At 37.4% G+C, this 15,789-nt stretch overlaps 1 protein-coding gene across 10 annotated transcripts in view; it reads left to right on the forward strand.

Moving 5' to 3' along the window:
- The window catches only part of TTLL7 (tubulin tyrosine ligase like 7), a 134,094-nt gene that overhangs the window by 98,700 nt on the left and 19,605 nt on the right, over positions 1-15,789 (forward strand). For all 10 annotated transcript variants that reach the window (XR_011532520.1, XM_008526454.2, XM_008526456.2 and 7 more), the window contains exon 19: positions 12,485-12,645. Coding sequence is in view for 9 of the 10 variants with exons in the window: in XM_008526454.2 (XP_008524676.2) it covers positions 12,485-12,645 (161 nt within the window). In the remaining variant the exon portion in view is untranslated. The remainder of the gene's footprint in view (positions 1-12,484; positions 12,646-15,789) is intronic.

The following is a 15,789-nucleotide window of genomic DNA, read 5'->3' on the forward strand; positions in this document are numbered from 1 at the left end:
TTAAATTATGCGCTTTCATCTGTGTAAACCTAACTCATTATTGTGATTTAGCACATTTGACAAATAATTCCTTAGGATTCTGCCGTGTGCCAAATACTGGGCTGCTGTTGAGGAGGGTATAGCAAAGCTGGTTACAGAGGGGGGTTGAAAACATTCTGTAAGCCCTGAATACATGTTTGCCAAGTCACTGAATGTGTCCTTGATTGCTTAAGATGAGGACATTTTATTAGAACTGGAACCCTGAATTTCCTTAAGTCCATGTACTTTTTGTAATCTAGAAGATAGAAGAATGTAGGTAAACTTCTAATTAAAACAAAATTGATAGTCCAGAAACAGATTAAAGTATTTATAAGGTATTAATACATGATAAACGTGACATTTCAAATCAGTGGAGAAAAGATAATTTTTCCCCCTAAATGATACTGAAACAATTGACTCCCTTTTTGTAAGAAAAGTAAGTTGGAACCTTATATCTCATCATATACAAAAATAAATTCCAGATAGACTATAATTTAATATGTAAAAAAAGGAACAGATTTAAAATTTAAAGAAAATATAAAAGGATATGTTTATAATCTTAGAATGGAGAAACAACTTCTTAAGAAAGACTTAAAACTCAGCAGCCTTAAAGGGATTGACAGATTTGATTACATGAAAACTTAACCGATGGCAAAAAGATGTCTTAACCCACATTGAAAGACAGAGCCGTGAGGCAGATGGGGGGGAGTGTTGAGGCAGACAGATATTTGCAGCAGTAAAACACAAAGTAACATCAGTAAACCAACACCTCCTACAAATCAACCAGCAAAAGACAAACTATCCTATAGATATTAGTAAGTAAAATGGCAAAGTATATGAAAAGGCCACGGGAAGACAATTTATGAATCTTCAAATAGCCATAAATAGATCCTTGCCCTCCCTAATGATGAAGGAAAGGCAATTAAGAACAATCATATTGGAAAAAATTAGTAAGACATCATATCCAGTGATGGAAATAGTATGGATGAAAGGGCCTTTCCTACACTGTTAGAGGAAGAATACATTGGAACAACTCTCTAGAAAGGTGATTTGTAGTATCTGTTAAAATTTACAAATGTTCATAACCTTATGACTCAGCAAAACCACTTCCAGCTGTCTGTCCTATGGAATAATAGTCTGAATGCATAGAAGATTTGTGTACGTGAGCATTCATTGCAGTGGTATTTGTGAAAATAAAACATTTGAAGTAGCCTAAATGTCTATGAATAGATTTATGGTTAAACTATAGTACATCCATGCTATTCAGTTGCATTAAATTGAATACTATTCTGGAATCATGGATCTTAACCTGAGATATAGCACAAGATTATGACTCATGACATATGAAGCAAACATATGTTATTAAAATTAGCCAGACTTTACTAATCACGAGTGGCGAATAAAAGCAATAAGCTGCCACCAATTGTATGGCTGCTAGGACACCATGAGTCCATCAGCTCTCAGGTGTCCCTTTTCACGTACCTAGAGGCATTCTGGGTTCAGAGTGACTAGTGCTAACTATATGTGGTTCACATTAGCACAGAGGGAGCCTTCCAGATTTGGGTAGCCTTCATTTTTATTTTCCATTAGTCACCCATGCAGTCTTTGTGCTTAACTTCTGTTCTCTAGCCAGATGAAATGAAAATGCCAGGTTTATTTACTCTCAGTATTGTCCTGTAGAACTTTGTGCAATGGTGGAAATGTTCTGTATCTGTGATGTCCAATCCAGTGGTCACTAACCACATGTGGCCATTCATTGAGTGAGCCCTTCAAATGTGGCTATTGTGGCTGAGGGGCTGAACTTTAAATTTTTTTTAGCTTTTAATTTTAATTAATTTAAATTAAATATTTAGCCAAATGTGTCTAGTGCCTACTGCATTTGACAGTGTGGATCTAGCCAGACCAGGGGTAGCCTTCCAAATATCTTCTTAAATTGGAACTTTCTCAGTTATCTTCCTGCTGAGAAATTCCATCAGAGGATTTGTAAGAATGTCCAGTAAGGTCAACATTGCCTTGGGTATCTCAAAGAGGGAGTCAACATTTTTTCTTCCATATACCATCCTAAATAGGTATCAAGATAGTAAATTAAACAGACAAGTTATGCAATAATATGTACTGTTCCATTTTAAATGACCTATGTATGTATACTATTTTAAAAATATATATCTAGCTTTAAAAAATTATAAAATCTACGTACCAAATTGTTAAGATAATTTATTTCTGGAAGGTAGACTTACTGAGTTATGGGAAGGAAAGTAGTGACATTTGGTGTCATTTTTCCTTTTGTTTTTGTGTATTTCTATATATTTTTTCAAGTTAAAGTAATCTTTTTAAAAATGGAAGAATGACAGGGAGCACAGGCATTTCTGTGAAGCCTGTCATGGTTCCCCCTCAACCAGGTATTATCTTTCCCTGTTCTGCATCCTCAGGGTACTTTGTACTCATCTGTACTTACGATCTGCTTTGAGAGATTTCTGTATTAATTTTTTCACCTCTCTAAAAGCCATGGGCGTGTCTCACTTTGTAGTCACCTGTAGGAGGCTTTCTATAAATATTTGTTAAGTTGATTCAATTCTAGACTCTTATGAACTCTGTCGATAGCAAGCTAGCTTTTTCTTTCTGCAGCCTTCTTTCTTTACTAGTGATAAGTATTTATTGGAACAGCAACAAATTAAGACAATGCCATTCTGTTTTTTACATGTGATATGAGAAGGTCTGATAAACATTGGGCTGATCAAATGATGTGTATGAATAGCAATAATATTTGTGAATTAGAAGAAATTATTTTATGTTTTAAGGTTGTTACACTCAATAGGGTTTATAAATTTTGAGTAATAACAAATGCCTGCTTATAAATTTACTAACAAGTACTTATGCCAGTATATCTTCTCCTCCTGTACTAATTGACTCTAAGAATGTTTGGAGTGAGTTATGTTTGCATATCCTTTCTCCTAGTTCTCAGATGTGCAACTGCATCTCTGCATGTAGCATATACCATTATGCTAAGGGAGTGGAAGCACTCACGTGGGGGGCGTGATTTTATTACAACTTATATACCTAGTGACCCTGTCTTTGAGCCCCTTTGTTGCTCCTTTTGTTTTGGCATAAATCAAAAGTTCTAGGGGGCTGGCCCTGTGTCCGAGTGGTTAAGTTCATGCGGTCTGCTTTGGCAGCCTGGGATTTGTCAGTTCGTATCCTGAGCACAGACCTACACACCGCTCATCAAGTCATGCTGGGATGGCATGCCACGTAGAAGAACTAGAATGACTTACAACTGGGATATACAACTATGCACTGGGGCTTTGGGGAGAAAGAAAAAAGAGGAAGATTGGCAACAGATGTTAGCTCAGGGCAAATCTTCCTCACCAAAAAAAAAAGAAGAAGAAAAAAAAATTACAAGAAGTTTCAATAAAAAAGCTTTAAAAAAAAGTTCTATATTTCCTTTGTGCTTGTAAAAAGAAAGATAGCCCATCTCCAATACAAAGCTTGTTCAAGTCCCATAGTTTACGCTCCCCAATAGTTACAGGTATTCTTCTATATAGGTCATTTAATAGACAATTCTATCTTTGGCAGAAGAATTTGTAACTTGAATTTTGACTCTCAGAGAACATAAGGGCCGATCTTAACCAGAGCAAGTTTATCTTGCAGAGTTGCCCACTTTTGTGGAGGCCCTAAGGTGGCTAAGGGATGCCAGGCCTAGGCTGTGATGACAAGGGGAACCTCAGAATGTGCTCCTTATTTGTAGCAATTTTTCTTGCTATAATTGTGATCACTGCATTTCCTTTTCTTTCTTCAACCATTTGTTCTTTAAGAGGCTTTTTCCAACACAGACTCTAATTTCTCAGATACGTAGCAAAGCGTGGGACACTCCTAGGAAAAGGAAAAGAGGGCAGCTCTCAGCAGCGTTCGTCCCGTGCTGATGTTCTTCCCCTTCCTGCGAGGGCAAGGACAGAGCTCCTGCCCATGAGCAATTGTTTGAATAATAAGGAAACACATTTTTGTAAAACTTTTCATTTTTGTAAAGTCAACCCCACCAAATTTATGTTCTTTCTCCCATATTCACAAATAGAAGCATAACAAATATACACATCATGAATGCCAATCATGACGTCAGCCAGCAATGAAGGTCTTGAGCCCTAACATAAACAGATTTTTTAACGGGGATTTTTTGTATATTTTGTCCACTTAATCAATAGCATTAGAATTGATTAAGTCAAATACTTAAAATTCACCCCAGATAGGAAAAGTATAGAGATATGTTGTAGAAATAATTTTTGGGACAAACTTAAATATGTTTAGCTGATTTATTTATATATATTATATAAATTTATATATATTTATTATAAATATATATAACATATAATAATATATCTATAAATATTTTTTCTCCACCTCTTCCATACCTTGTTTATTTCAGATGAAATCAGAGGAAAAGTGGGATCAGAGAATGACTGACTGACTGAAATATTTTTTTCTTGACAACAAGAGAGCTAATGTAATAAATGAGTTGAAGAGTGTATCGAAAAAAGCTTTAAAAAGCTTTATATGTTGTTGTTAAACGAAAGGGGCGGTGTGCAGTAGTGGAAAGAGGCATGGGACTTGCAGTCACCTGGGCTTGGGCTCAGTGCTGCCTCTGCCCTTTGCTTGGGCAGGTAACGTCTCAGAACTGCTCTGAGCTTCCTAACATTAAGTATTTGGAGGTTCTTGTGAGGAAGTCAGACATCACATGGGAGGGTGAGCTAGCCCAGAAGATATAAAATGCAGGCTGGTTTTTTGGCTGTTTCTCTAATGTATTTTATTTTACTAAGAATTCTTTATATGCAGAATTATTTTATGTAGAATATGTAGAAATGAGGTATAAAACTTATCTGTTGGGTTGTAACATAGTCACCATTTATTTGACTGTCCATTTGAAACCTGCACTGTTGCTTTATAAAGCTAGAAACTGCATCTAAGAAAACGAAAAGGAAGCTAGAAATGTGGGTCTGCTGTGGAATGTAGAATTAGATATTATAAAAAGTTACACGTTTAGAAGGCCAAGGACCTAACTAATTTACATCTAGATGTGGATTAATCAGACCCATCTGTCTTTTGGCAGTGCTGATAGTCAATAATCATTATAAGGCTGCGTCAGTTCAGTCCTCTGTGAAGCAGAGATAAAACAGAAGTGGAAGCGAAAGAGATTTATAAGAGAAAATGCCGAAGAAAGATAAAGGGGAGAGAAAGGTCGAGGAGGCAGGGAGAGCCTTCAGACTGCAGTGTAGGTCTGATCCCCTAGAACGGAAGGCAGGAGGCTTGGGGAGGAGGAACCTCAGACTTTAGTGAGGCTCTGAGAAAGCCCTGTCCCGCTGATGGGGAGCCCAGAACAAAGATTGCTGTTAGAGGGATCACACTGAGCAGAAATAGCGCCTCTCTGGTATCCCGCCACGCTCAGTCCTTGGCGGGGAGTGGTCTAGGGAGAAGAGCCTGAGCTTGGCTTGGATGTTGCTGCGGATCTTGAGTGGGGAGGCTCTCGGCTAACTGCTCCCTTGGAAGCAGGTTGATTCAAATGGCATGTCTCCGTGGCTGCCACAAAGGCTGTGTGTGATGTGATTTAATTTGACAAACATTTATTGGTTGCCAATTTTGTTCGAGAACTATGGTAGGCACTATGGGGATTTTGAGAGTTGTTTATTTATTCATTTTGTTATTTGCTCATTCAAACACGCGTTCAACAATATTAATTGAGGGACTGCCACGTCTCAAGCGCTGTTTGAGGTGTGGAATGCACAAGACTTTCATTTAAATCTCTTAATTCCATTTAGAGACCATTGTTGAGATATGTGTCTCATTTTTTTCTGTTCCAAGATCAAAGCATTTGCTGGTTGCTCATTAGAATGTTGTAAAATTCTAAGATTAGAATGCCACACACACACACTCTTCCACATGCCTACTTATTTAAAATTTTCCTTAATGGGTGTAAAATTTAAAGGTCAAGGGTATAGGAATTAAGTACTGAAAAGAATCCTCACCAGGTGAAAATGGAAACAGCTGATCTTATTTAATGTCATGTTGTGGTAACTCCAGACTTGCATAATTTAGCTTTCTGCCAAGAAAGCAGTTGCTTTATATAGTTTGTAAGGAATATATATGAAGTATGAAAATATTGCAGTGCTGGTGGGCTGTGAAGAATGCCAAATTTGCTGAAAAGCTTATTCTCTGATGTGATACCTAGGCATAAACTAAGATTGGAGGATGCAGAGGAATAAGTGGTGAAATTAAGGTTGTGCTATATTTGCATTTATTGTAGGGTTCTAAGAGATTCTTGTTCATCAAGTGTTTCTTTTCTAAATAGCAATTTCTTTTTAGTACCTGATGTAGTTGCTTCTGCATGCATTTTGATGTTATCATTTTCCATCTCTTTTTCATTTGGGCTGACATAGATGCTGTACAGAGCTGTTCATTTTGCATCAGCAAAGATGCCTTTACCCTATAGCCATGGCTGCTGCATGCATCGTTAGTACAGCATGTAGTGATTTTAATGTTATTTCTAAACCTCCCTCACCTCATGCCATTATTTTAATTTAGGACCAACTGTTCAGCCATATGGAGCAGTTTATCATTCAACATCTGTATGTTCTTGCAAAATATGAATTTGTCTGTGTGCTTTCTGCCTTCAGATGTGCCATATTTCATATGGAAAAGACAAATCTTTCCCTTTTATTAATGTTTTCATTGACCGAATCTCCCATTTATTTTTTCTCTCAGCGAGCTTAATGTTGGATTGGGATGCTTTTAAAAGTCACAATGTCAGGAAATGGATACCTATATTCTCTAAGTTAGCCTCACTTGAGTCCACAGATAAACACAAAGGGCACCTTGCTGACTATTTGTTTTTGTGTGTCGCAAACTATTCATCTTCCATCCATTTTCTTCTAACCCCAAAGCATGGAGAGATCCAAAATAGCATTACAAATAGGACTGGCACTAATTTACTTCATCCCAATCTGATTTCTTGCCTGCCTGCTCTCTGCCTTCCTAAAATTACACAGTGGGTGTTTTGCTAAAGGTGCAGTCATTGTCTCCCTGTCTGTGGAGCCTTTTAATAAACTAGTCCTTGATGGACTTGATGGCCCTGATGGAGTGGTGCCTGAGCAACCTTGTTTCTACACAGCAAGCCCACCCATCTTCCCAAGTATTACTTCACGAGAAGTGAATCTGAAGCTAAGAAGAGGCAATTCAGTTTTCTTCTAGGGTTTCGCTATTGTCACCTGGACAGGTCAAATTAACTGTGAGGCACTGTTGAGTAGTGGTTAAGAGGATAGGTCTCACTACATGACTATCCACTTACTAACTTTCTTGCATGAGTTACTTATCTGCTCTATGCCTGAGTTTTTTCATCCATAAAATGAGATAAAAAATGTTTTCAAAACCAAAAAATTTTTCATGACCATTAGGCATCAAAACCTAACCCCCCTGAACTCATTTGGTGACAATGACCTGACAGGAGGTTATGTGTTATTTTTGTCTACCTCTTGGTTAGAATATTCACATATTTTCCTGCAGAAATAGTAATGTGTGTGATTGTGGAATCTAGCCTCAAGATTTTTGGAAAGGGTCTATGGACCAATTGTATCCATCTCATGTTCTTGTTTTGAGCATTAAATGAGTTACTAGATGTAAAAGTGCTTAGAACAGCACCTGGTCTACAGTGAGCCTCAATAATTAGTAGCTCTGGTTTTTACCTAGTCTGCATAGGTTTCACTCTCTTGCAAGTAACAATTTTACTAAGATAAATGCCTACTAAGTTCGAGACCTGTCTTAAGCCTTGGGGACCTGATAAGTTTGTTACCAAGATAGGCATAATTCCTCCTCTCGTGTAGATAACAGTCTCCATTAATTAAACAAGAAATTAAAATAAAGTGAGATAATTATTAATAGAGGAAGAACAGGGCATTAAGGAATCATAAAATAGTTTAGTAGCCAGTAAAGGTCTCCCTGAAGAAGTGATGTTTGAGGGAAGTCATAGAAGTTCACTAGGTGGGCAGATCGAGAAGACTGTTCCAGGCGGAGGAAAGAGCTTATGTGAAGGCTGAGAGGAGAGATGAGGGATTTGGGTTCCAGCTCCCTTGGTCTGCAGGCCATTGTGCTCTCCATATTACAGGTCTCCCTAAGCCACTCCTCTCCCTGCACCGGAGCTTGCCTCCTTGGGGAGGCTCCTTTAAAATTGAAGGCAAAGAGAAGCAAAGGAGAATGGATGTTCCCAGTAGCGTATGCTGGAACAGAAGGAGCAAGTTCCTGGGTTGCTCAGACCATGCCAGTCTCACCAGTCTGGGAATCACTCCTCAGGCAGAGATGCTTGGTGGGGCACAAGAGGCATGAAGACTTATCCTTCTCCACGTTGGAGAAAACGTTAGGAGTGGAGCAGAAGTACTCCCCACCCCTGACTCCCTGGCTGCTTTCTGAAGTTGCTGCTTTTACTCGTGTGTGGGCTGGAATATTAGACTATCGTGCTTTTAAAATTCCCTCTAAATTAAGGATAGAATATAGAGAGAGTAGTGGCCAAGACAGTCTCTTCTTAGTAATGTACGTATACTCTGTTGGCATAGAGCAGGCAGCCGATACACGTTAGTTGCCCTTCTCTTTGGTTCTTATGCATCACATGCATTTTACCATGAAATGTATTAAAAAAAAATGAAGAAATAACTCATAATCTCAAATGCCGTATTACTTTGAAGTCAAATAATTGTTTAATAATAGAATATGAGATTACCGTAGTGTTAAAGCTCCCAGTATCGTTACCCCTTTTTAATTTCACTTCTTATATAGAATATTAATAGATGATATAGAATATCATATTTATTCTTGAGACCAATTTCTGGGTTATCTTGGCTGCTATTTTTATTCTTCTGTATTATAACTTTTGGCTTGTTATTACACACTAAAACATTGAGTGTAGAAAGGACAATTGAGAAGAGAAATGATTTAGATTTATCATTTACTGCTAGTGTTGATTCTTATATCACTCATGAGTACTCCTTTCTACATTAAAAAACATAAAGAGTTAAACTAATAGCTTAAATGAAAATTATAAAAATAAAAAGTGTGAATTAGTGCCTGATATGCATATTATATCAGTAGTATTGTGAATAATTCATATTACGGTTTTTAAAAATCCCTCTTTATAATTAAGCATTCATTATCTATAATAACGAGCTTTTCTGGGACAGTGTTTTTCACAAGCTATTCTATTACAGATTCCATTATCGCTCTTCGTTCTCCTCCCCTTCAGCTGACACACCCTGACCTGCTGTAGGGTTTTACTGTTCCCACTTCACGGTGACAGAAGTGGAACAGGAAGGGAAGGACAGATGCTGCTCACACAATTCACTGTGAGAAGCTGTAGTTGATATTCTTCTATAAATAAAAGTGTTACTTTGAAAATTTTTACTAAATTAATTTTTAAACCGATGTTTATTCTAAATTTTCCTTGATCAGAGATAACTAATATCACTTCTTTAAATATGGCTGTTGTAAAGAGAAATAAATTAAATTCTTCTTTTATCTGCTTCTAATTCTCTATATGCTTGTGCCCATTGAAAGAAATTATATCTTCACTCAGCCTCTGTTTGAAAATCTCTTTCTCTTTTCATCTCTCACTCTCATATTTATAGACAGTTCCTTTAATTAGATAAATAAAATAAAAAGTGAAAAGTCTTCTTTGATGAACTGAAATTAGAATAACTGTGTTTGTTGGTATTCATTTATGTTTTTTTAAATAAAGTTTCATTGGAAATACCTGCATTGCGTAAGTACTAAATACATGTGAATTAGACAAAGTAGCTTTTGAGGGTTTACAGATTTTTTAGAACCTCTAGGGTTTCAGTTGTCAAGAGTTTGATTAATCCTAGTCTTTGTTTCAAGATACTCTCTCATTATTGGTCCATGTATGGCCTGCTTTTACTTACTGTTTTTTAAGGTTATTTTTTTAATTTTTATTTTTCCTCTGGCTAATTTTTTTATTGAGATGTAATTGACATGTAACATTATATTAGTTTAGGCGTACAACATAATGGTTTGGTATTTGTATACATTGAGAAATGATCCCCACAATAAGCCTAGTTAACATCCATCATCATATATAGTTACAATATTTTTTTTCTTGTGATGACTTTTTTTTAAACTTTCAGGTGTACATCATAATATATTTTGAATTCTGTGTCGATTATATCATGTTCACCACCCAAAGACTAATTACAATCCATCACCACACACATGTGCCTAATTACCCCTTTCGCCCTGCTCCTCCCCACTTCCCCTCTGGTAACCACCAATCCAATCTCTGTTGCTGTGTGTTTGTTTGTCATTGTTTTTATCTTCTACTTATGAGTGAGATCATATGGTATTTGGCTTTCTCCCTCTGACTTATTTCACTCAAGGTCCATCCGTGTTGTCACAAATGGCCAGATTTCATCATTTCTTATAGCTGAGTAGTATTCCATGGTGCATATATACCACATCTTCTTTATCCATTCGTCCCTTGATGGGCACCTAGGTTGCTTCCAGGTCTTGGCCTCTTGTGAATAATGCTGTGATGAACATAGGGGTGCATGTATCTTTATGCATTAGTGTTTTCAAGTTTTTTGGATAAATACCCAGCAGTGAGATAGCTGGATCGTATGATAGATCTATTCTTAATTTTCTGAGGAAACTCCATACTGTTTTCCCTAGTGGCTGCACCAGTTTGCACTCCCACCAACAGTGTATGAGGGTTCCCTTCTCTCCACATCCATTTGTGAACCCAATACCCACAACAAAAGCTAGGATCTTGGCAATAACCTATTATCTAATCAGATGACTCCCCTCCACGCCCCTGGCTCCCTGTGTCTCAGGCAGCCATTTTCTTGGATTCAAGGTCCACCAGTCCCTTGCTTTCTTTCTTTGTATATTCTTTTTTTTTTTGAGGAAGATTAGCCCTGAGCTAATGACTGCCAATCCTCCTCTTTTTGCTGAGGAAGACTGGCACTGAGCTAACTCCATGCCCATCTTCCTCTACTTTATATGTGGGACACCTACCACAGCATGGCTTTTGTCAAGCAGTGCCATATCCGCACCCGGGATCCGAACCAGCGCACCCCGTGCCGCCAAGAAGAGGAAGGTGCGAACTTAACCACTGCGCCACCAGGCCGGCCCCTCTTTGTATATTCTTATTATATCTATTTGTATTTCCATAAGTATTTTTAGCATTTAGTTGTTTTTACTCTATTAAAAGGGTTCATAATGTGAGTAATCTCAGGTAGGTATTTCTTAAAAATACCATTGTTTTACTAAGATGCTGTGTGTTGTGTGTCATTGTATTTCATTCATTTTGACTACTATATGTTTAATAGTCCAAGGGAATGAGTATACTGTTTGTTTATTCACTCTTCTGTTGTTGGAGAGTTAGGTTGTTTCCAGGTGTTTACAGTTGTGAACAGCTGCTTGAACATGCTTCTTTTTAACCTATGAGAGATTTTCTCTTAGGGATAAAATTGCTGGGTTATAGGGTATATGAATTTTCAACTTTAGGAGATAATGATAAGCTATTTCCAGAGTGACTGCACCAATTTGTACTCCCACTAACAATGACCAAGAGACCCTATAGACCCGTGTTTCTCCCGTGCTTGGTATTATCAGACTATTAATTTTTGTCAATTAACTGGACATGAAATGATATCTCATTATAGTCTTAATCTTTATTCTTTGTATTTATTGGGCATATTTATTTCCTCTTATGTGAGATTCCTGTTCATGTACTTTTGTCCTTTTTTTTCTAATAAGTTGTTGGTGTTTCTATTAACAATTTGTTAGACATTCATTATATATTCCTGATACTAATCTTTTGTTGGATGTATATGTTTTGAATATATTTTTCCAGTTTGTAAGCTGACCTTTTATTTTCTTTAAGGTATCTTTTGATGACCAGAAGTTCTTAATTTTAGTATAATCAAATCTATTAATCTTTTATGGTCCGTAATTTTTTGTGACTTAAGTAATCTTTTTCTAACCCAAGGTCTAAAAGATATTACCCAATACTTTCCACTAAGATATTTAATGGTTTATTCTTTAAACTTAAGACCTTAATCCCTCTAGAGCTGATTTTTGTTAATTGAGTGAAGTGAGGATTCAAGTGCATTTATTTTTTTCATAAAGATTACTGTTTTTAAATCTCCATTTATTGATTTAGTTTAAATTCAAATTTAATTTCAATTTAATTTTGATTTTAATCTCTCCTTACTCTAGTGGTCTGACTTGCCACCTACCGTCATATGCCAAAGTTTCATAAACGCATGGTTGTGTTTTTGGACTTTTTGTTCTGTGAGGTAGTTCATTCAGTGTCTGAGCGTGTTTGTGTGTGTATTAATGTTTGAATTATATATATTCATCTTTGAATTTTAGACACACGCATATACACTTATATTTTGAAATACTTTGGTTTTTCTACCAGGTCTTGGACATAGTAAAAACGAGTGTTCGTACAATTCTGCCACGCATCTGGAAGGTGCCCGATGTTGAGGAAGTTAATCTATATCGGATTTTCAACCGGGTTTTTAATCGCTTACTCTGGAGTCATGGCCAGGGCCTGTGGAACTGTTTCTGTGATTCAGGGTAAGTTCTAAGCTATCTTTTATTATTGTCATTTTTAATATTTTCCCATTTAGCTGTAGAGGTAGCCCAATAAAATGGTTGAATGTCTTTAACGACCTCTTAAAATAGGGATTTTTTACTGCATGCAATTTTTAGTACTCAACTATTATTTATAGCAGTTAAGCTGATTTAGATGAGATGATGAATATGAACACAGCACTACCTAACTAATTTGAATTCAGTGGGGAGAAGGTACTCTTAATCAAAAATCTCAATTACAAATCAATATCCTTAAGGCACTTCTTCCGCCGTCATTATGTAGCAGACTTCCCAAATTCTGGTTGCACTCCCGCTCCTCCCCAGAATTTCAGTCCTGCCAAAGCTGTTATGACTCATTGTCATTTTAGCCTCAAGATATCTGAAACCAAGCATTCCATCCTTCCCTTTTATTCAGAGATGTCTTCCTCTCAGGACTTCCCTTAATCGCATTGTTATTCTCCCAATCATACAGGTTTGATATCTCAGGGGCATCTGCATCTTCCTTTTCCTTCGCTGTCTTTATACCATCATTTGCTAAATCTTGTCAGTTTTTCTGTCACATTCCCACTGTGGCTGCTCTAGATTCATTGTTCTTAACAATTATCAAGTACTTACTACTGTGTTAAATACTTTTGGAATACAAAGTTGAATCTGACACAGATCCTGACCTCAAGAAACTTAAAAATGATAATAGCTCATGCTATCCTACTTACTATGTGCCAGGCCCTGTTCTAGGCACTTTATGTGTACTAAGTGTTTTAATCCTGTTAACATCACTTTGAAGCAGGTTCTATGATTATCTCCATTTCATAGACAGGGAAACTGAGGCACAGGAGGTGCTAAGGACCTAGTGCAACTGGGATTTGAGCTCAAGGACCCTGGCCCCAGAGTTCATGCTCTTAGCCAATAAGCTCTGCTGTCTCTAGTAGACAAAATAACATATATACAAAAGTCATGATTATAAAAGAGACACAGATCAAGTGTTACAGGATTTCAGATAAGAGGAGCCTTCTTGGTAGAAGGTCTAGGCGGATTCATAGATTTCTAAGCATTTTTACCTCCAATTTTTGTTTCCCCTATCCATCCTACTGTCAGGGTCATTTCCTGAAATCTGTAGTGATTTCCCTCATTTATCATTAAAGTCTAGACTTCTTATGTAGAGATACAAAACTCTCTAATATGCTGGTTCTTTCTTATTTCTCCAGTCTTCTCTCTCATTACTCTTACTTGAACTCTCCTCCAGAAAAATAAACTGATTATTTTTCAAATATCTTAAAAATTTGTCCTTTTCTTCCTCTGAGCTATTGATGTCATGGAGTATCTGATTGGTCTGCCTTCTACAACCCCATCCATCCCATCCCCTCTGCATTATTTAAATCCTGCAGAAAGACGCAGACTATGCTCCTTTTTTATAAAACCTTAACTGACTATTATAGTGTGAAATGATCTCTGAATGTCCTCCATTTAAATATTCTATCCTCTAGTACTCAGCCATTCGTACCACTTGCAGACTCATTCTCACCACCATAATTCTCCTCAGCTGCCGTTCACCAACAGGGAGAATTCATAAGGTGCTCTGGGTTGTGAGGAAATCTGAGAATAATCTTGGCTATAAATTATTTCTACAGAGACGTAAGTGAAGCATTTGAACTGTACTCCATGGCCTCTTAGTTGATGGCTCTCTGTAGAAATTTTCTCATTCTGAACTCATAATTGTTGATCCGTTGCTTGGAATGTGAAATCTAGCTACTCTCCGCCGTGGAAGGCAGTGAGATAGTCTGCAGCTGACAGTGGTGCCGATGGCTTTGAGTCCATGAGATAATGTCCAATGCCAGACCTTAAAGATGCCCATAAAGTGGTTCTTCTTTGCCTCTAAAGCTCCTCTTCCCTGAACTATTTCGGTAATAACTCTCTAACTTTGGTTTAGAATCAGTTTCTCTCGTTTCTGGCACTAATACTCCCCCTAGATTTCTCTGGTGGTATCTATTACTACTAGTAATGATGATGAGAGTCAATAACATCTATTGAAGGCTTACTAAGTGCCTGAAACTGTTTTACATATTAAATATTCTTATAATCACCACTATAATATTTTGAGTCATTATTATTCTTATTGTATAGTTGAGGAGATTGAAGCATAAAGAGAGTATAAAACAGGCTCAGCAGGTGAGCCTGAATTTAAATCCAGGTTGTCTGAGTCAAGAGCCCAAGCTCTTAACTCTGTGCTTTGTGGACTTCCCTCAAAAGAGCATTGCCAGCGGTTGCCATGCTTGCTTTCTTGCAGATCCCATAGCTTTAGCCAAATCTCCAGCCTGTTGCACTTGGGCAGGTGGAGAAGGAGTAGCTTTGAGTCCAATTTGACCTCCACTCTCCATCCATTTCCTTAAAAACTTGGTGGTTTGTAGAGGTGAGTTTAACTCCAGATTTTATTTTGCAGCTTTACGAACGAGTTTCTTAGGCTTCTTCAATTTAATGAAGTCACATAGTATTGTGTGTGTTTGATTCTCAGTTTGGACCCAGAATAGTTCTGTTTATCCTTTGAATTATGTCTAGCCAATGTAGAGTCCTGTAACCGTTGGCCTAACAGTAGCAGTCAAGGCAAAAATCTATTCTTAGCTCAGTTCTAAAGGAATGATTTTAATATAAGGTGCAGCTATCTTTCACAGTGAGGTGTAAAATCTTGGAAAAATATAATCCAAATAATTCTGGGCCACCTTGACTTCTGCCTTGGCCTGTCAACACCCCAATAATAAAGCAAAATAAATAAAGCATTCTCTGTCCACATCCAGAAATATTAAAGAATATTGTCAATCTTTGTGGTAGGTTTACCTAGAATTCGCCCAGGGGTTTTACTGATGCATCGCATAGGAAACACCCTCATCCCTCTCTCTTGTTCTTCCAGGCTGCTGAAGCCCGTGCTCAGTGACCCTTTTTATCCTATGTAGCCTCCTGGGAGTGTTCTGATGTCCCACATGCCGAATGTGTTCTCTCCAGGGGAATAGCTCTTGGAAATTCTCGTGAATAAAATTATCCACCATGTTTTACTGGGATAGGGGAAGTCTAAAGTCTAGGTGTTGTAAGACTCACACTTGGGCCTGAGAGTTCAGGGAACGTGGCCAAGGGAAG

This window comes from Equus przewalskii, chromosome 24, assembly GCF_037783145.1.
Source record: "Equus przewalskii isolate Varuska chromosome 24, EquPr2, whole genome shotgun sequence".
Taxonomy (NCBI): Eukaryota; Metazoa; Chordata; class Mammalia; order Perissodactyla; family Equidae; genus Equus; species Equus przewalskii.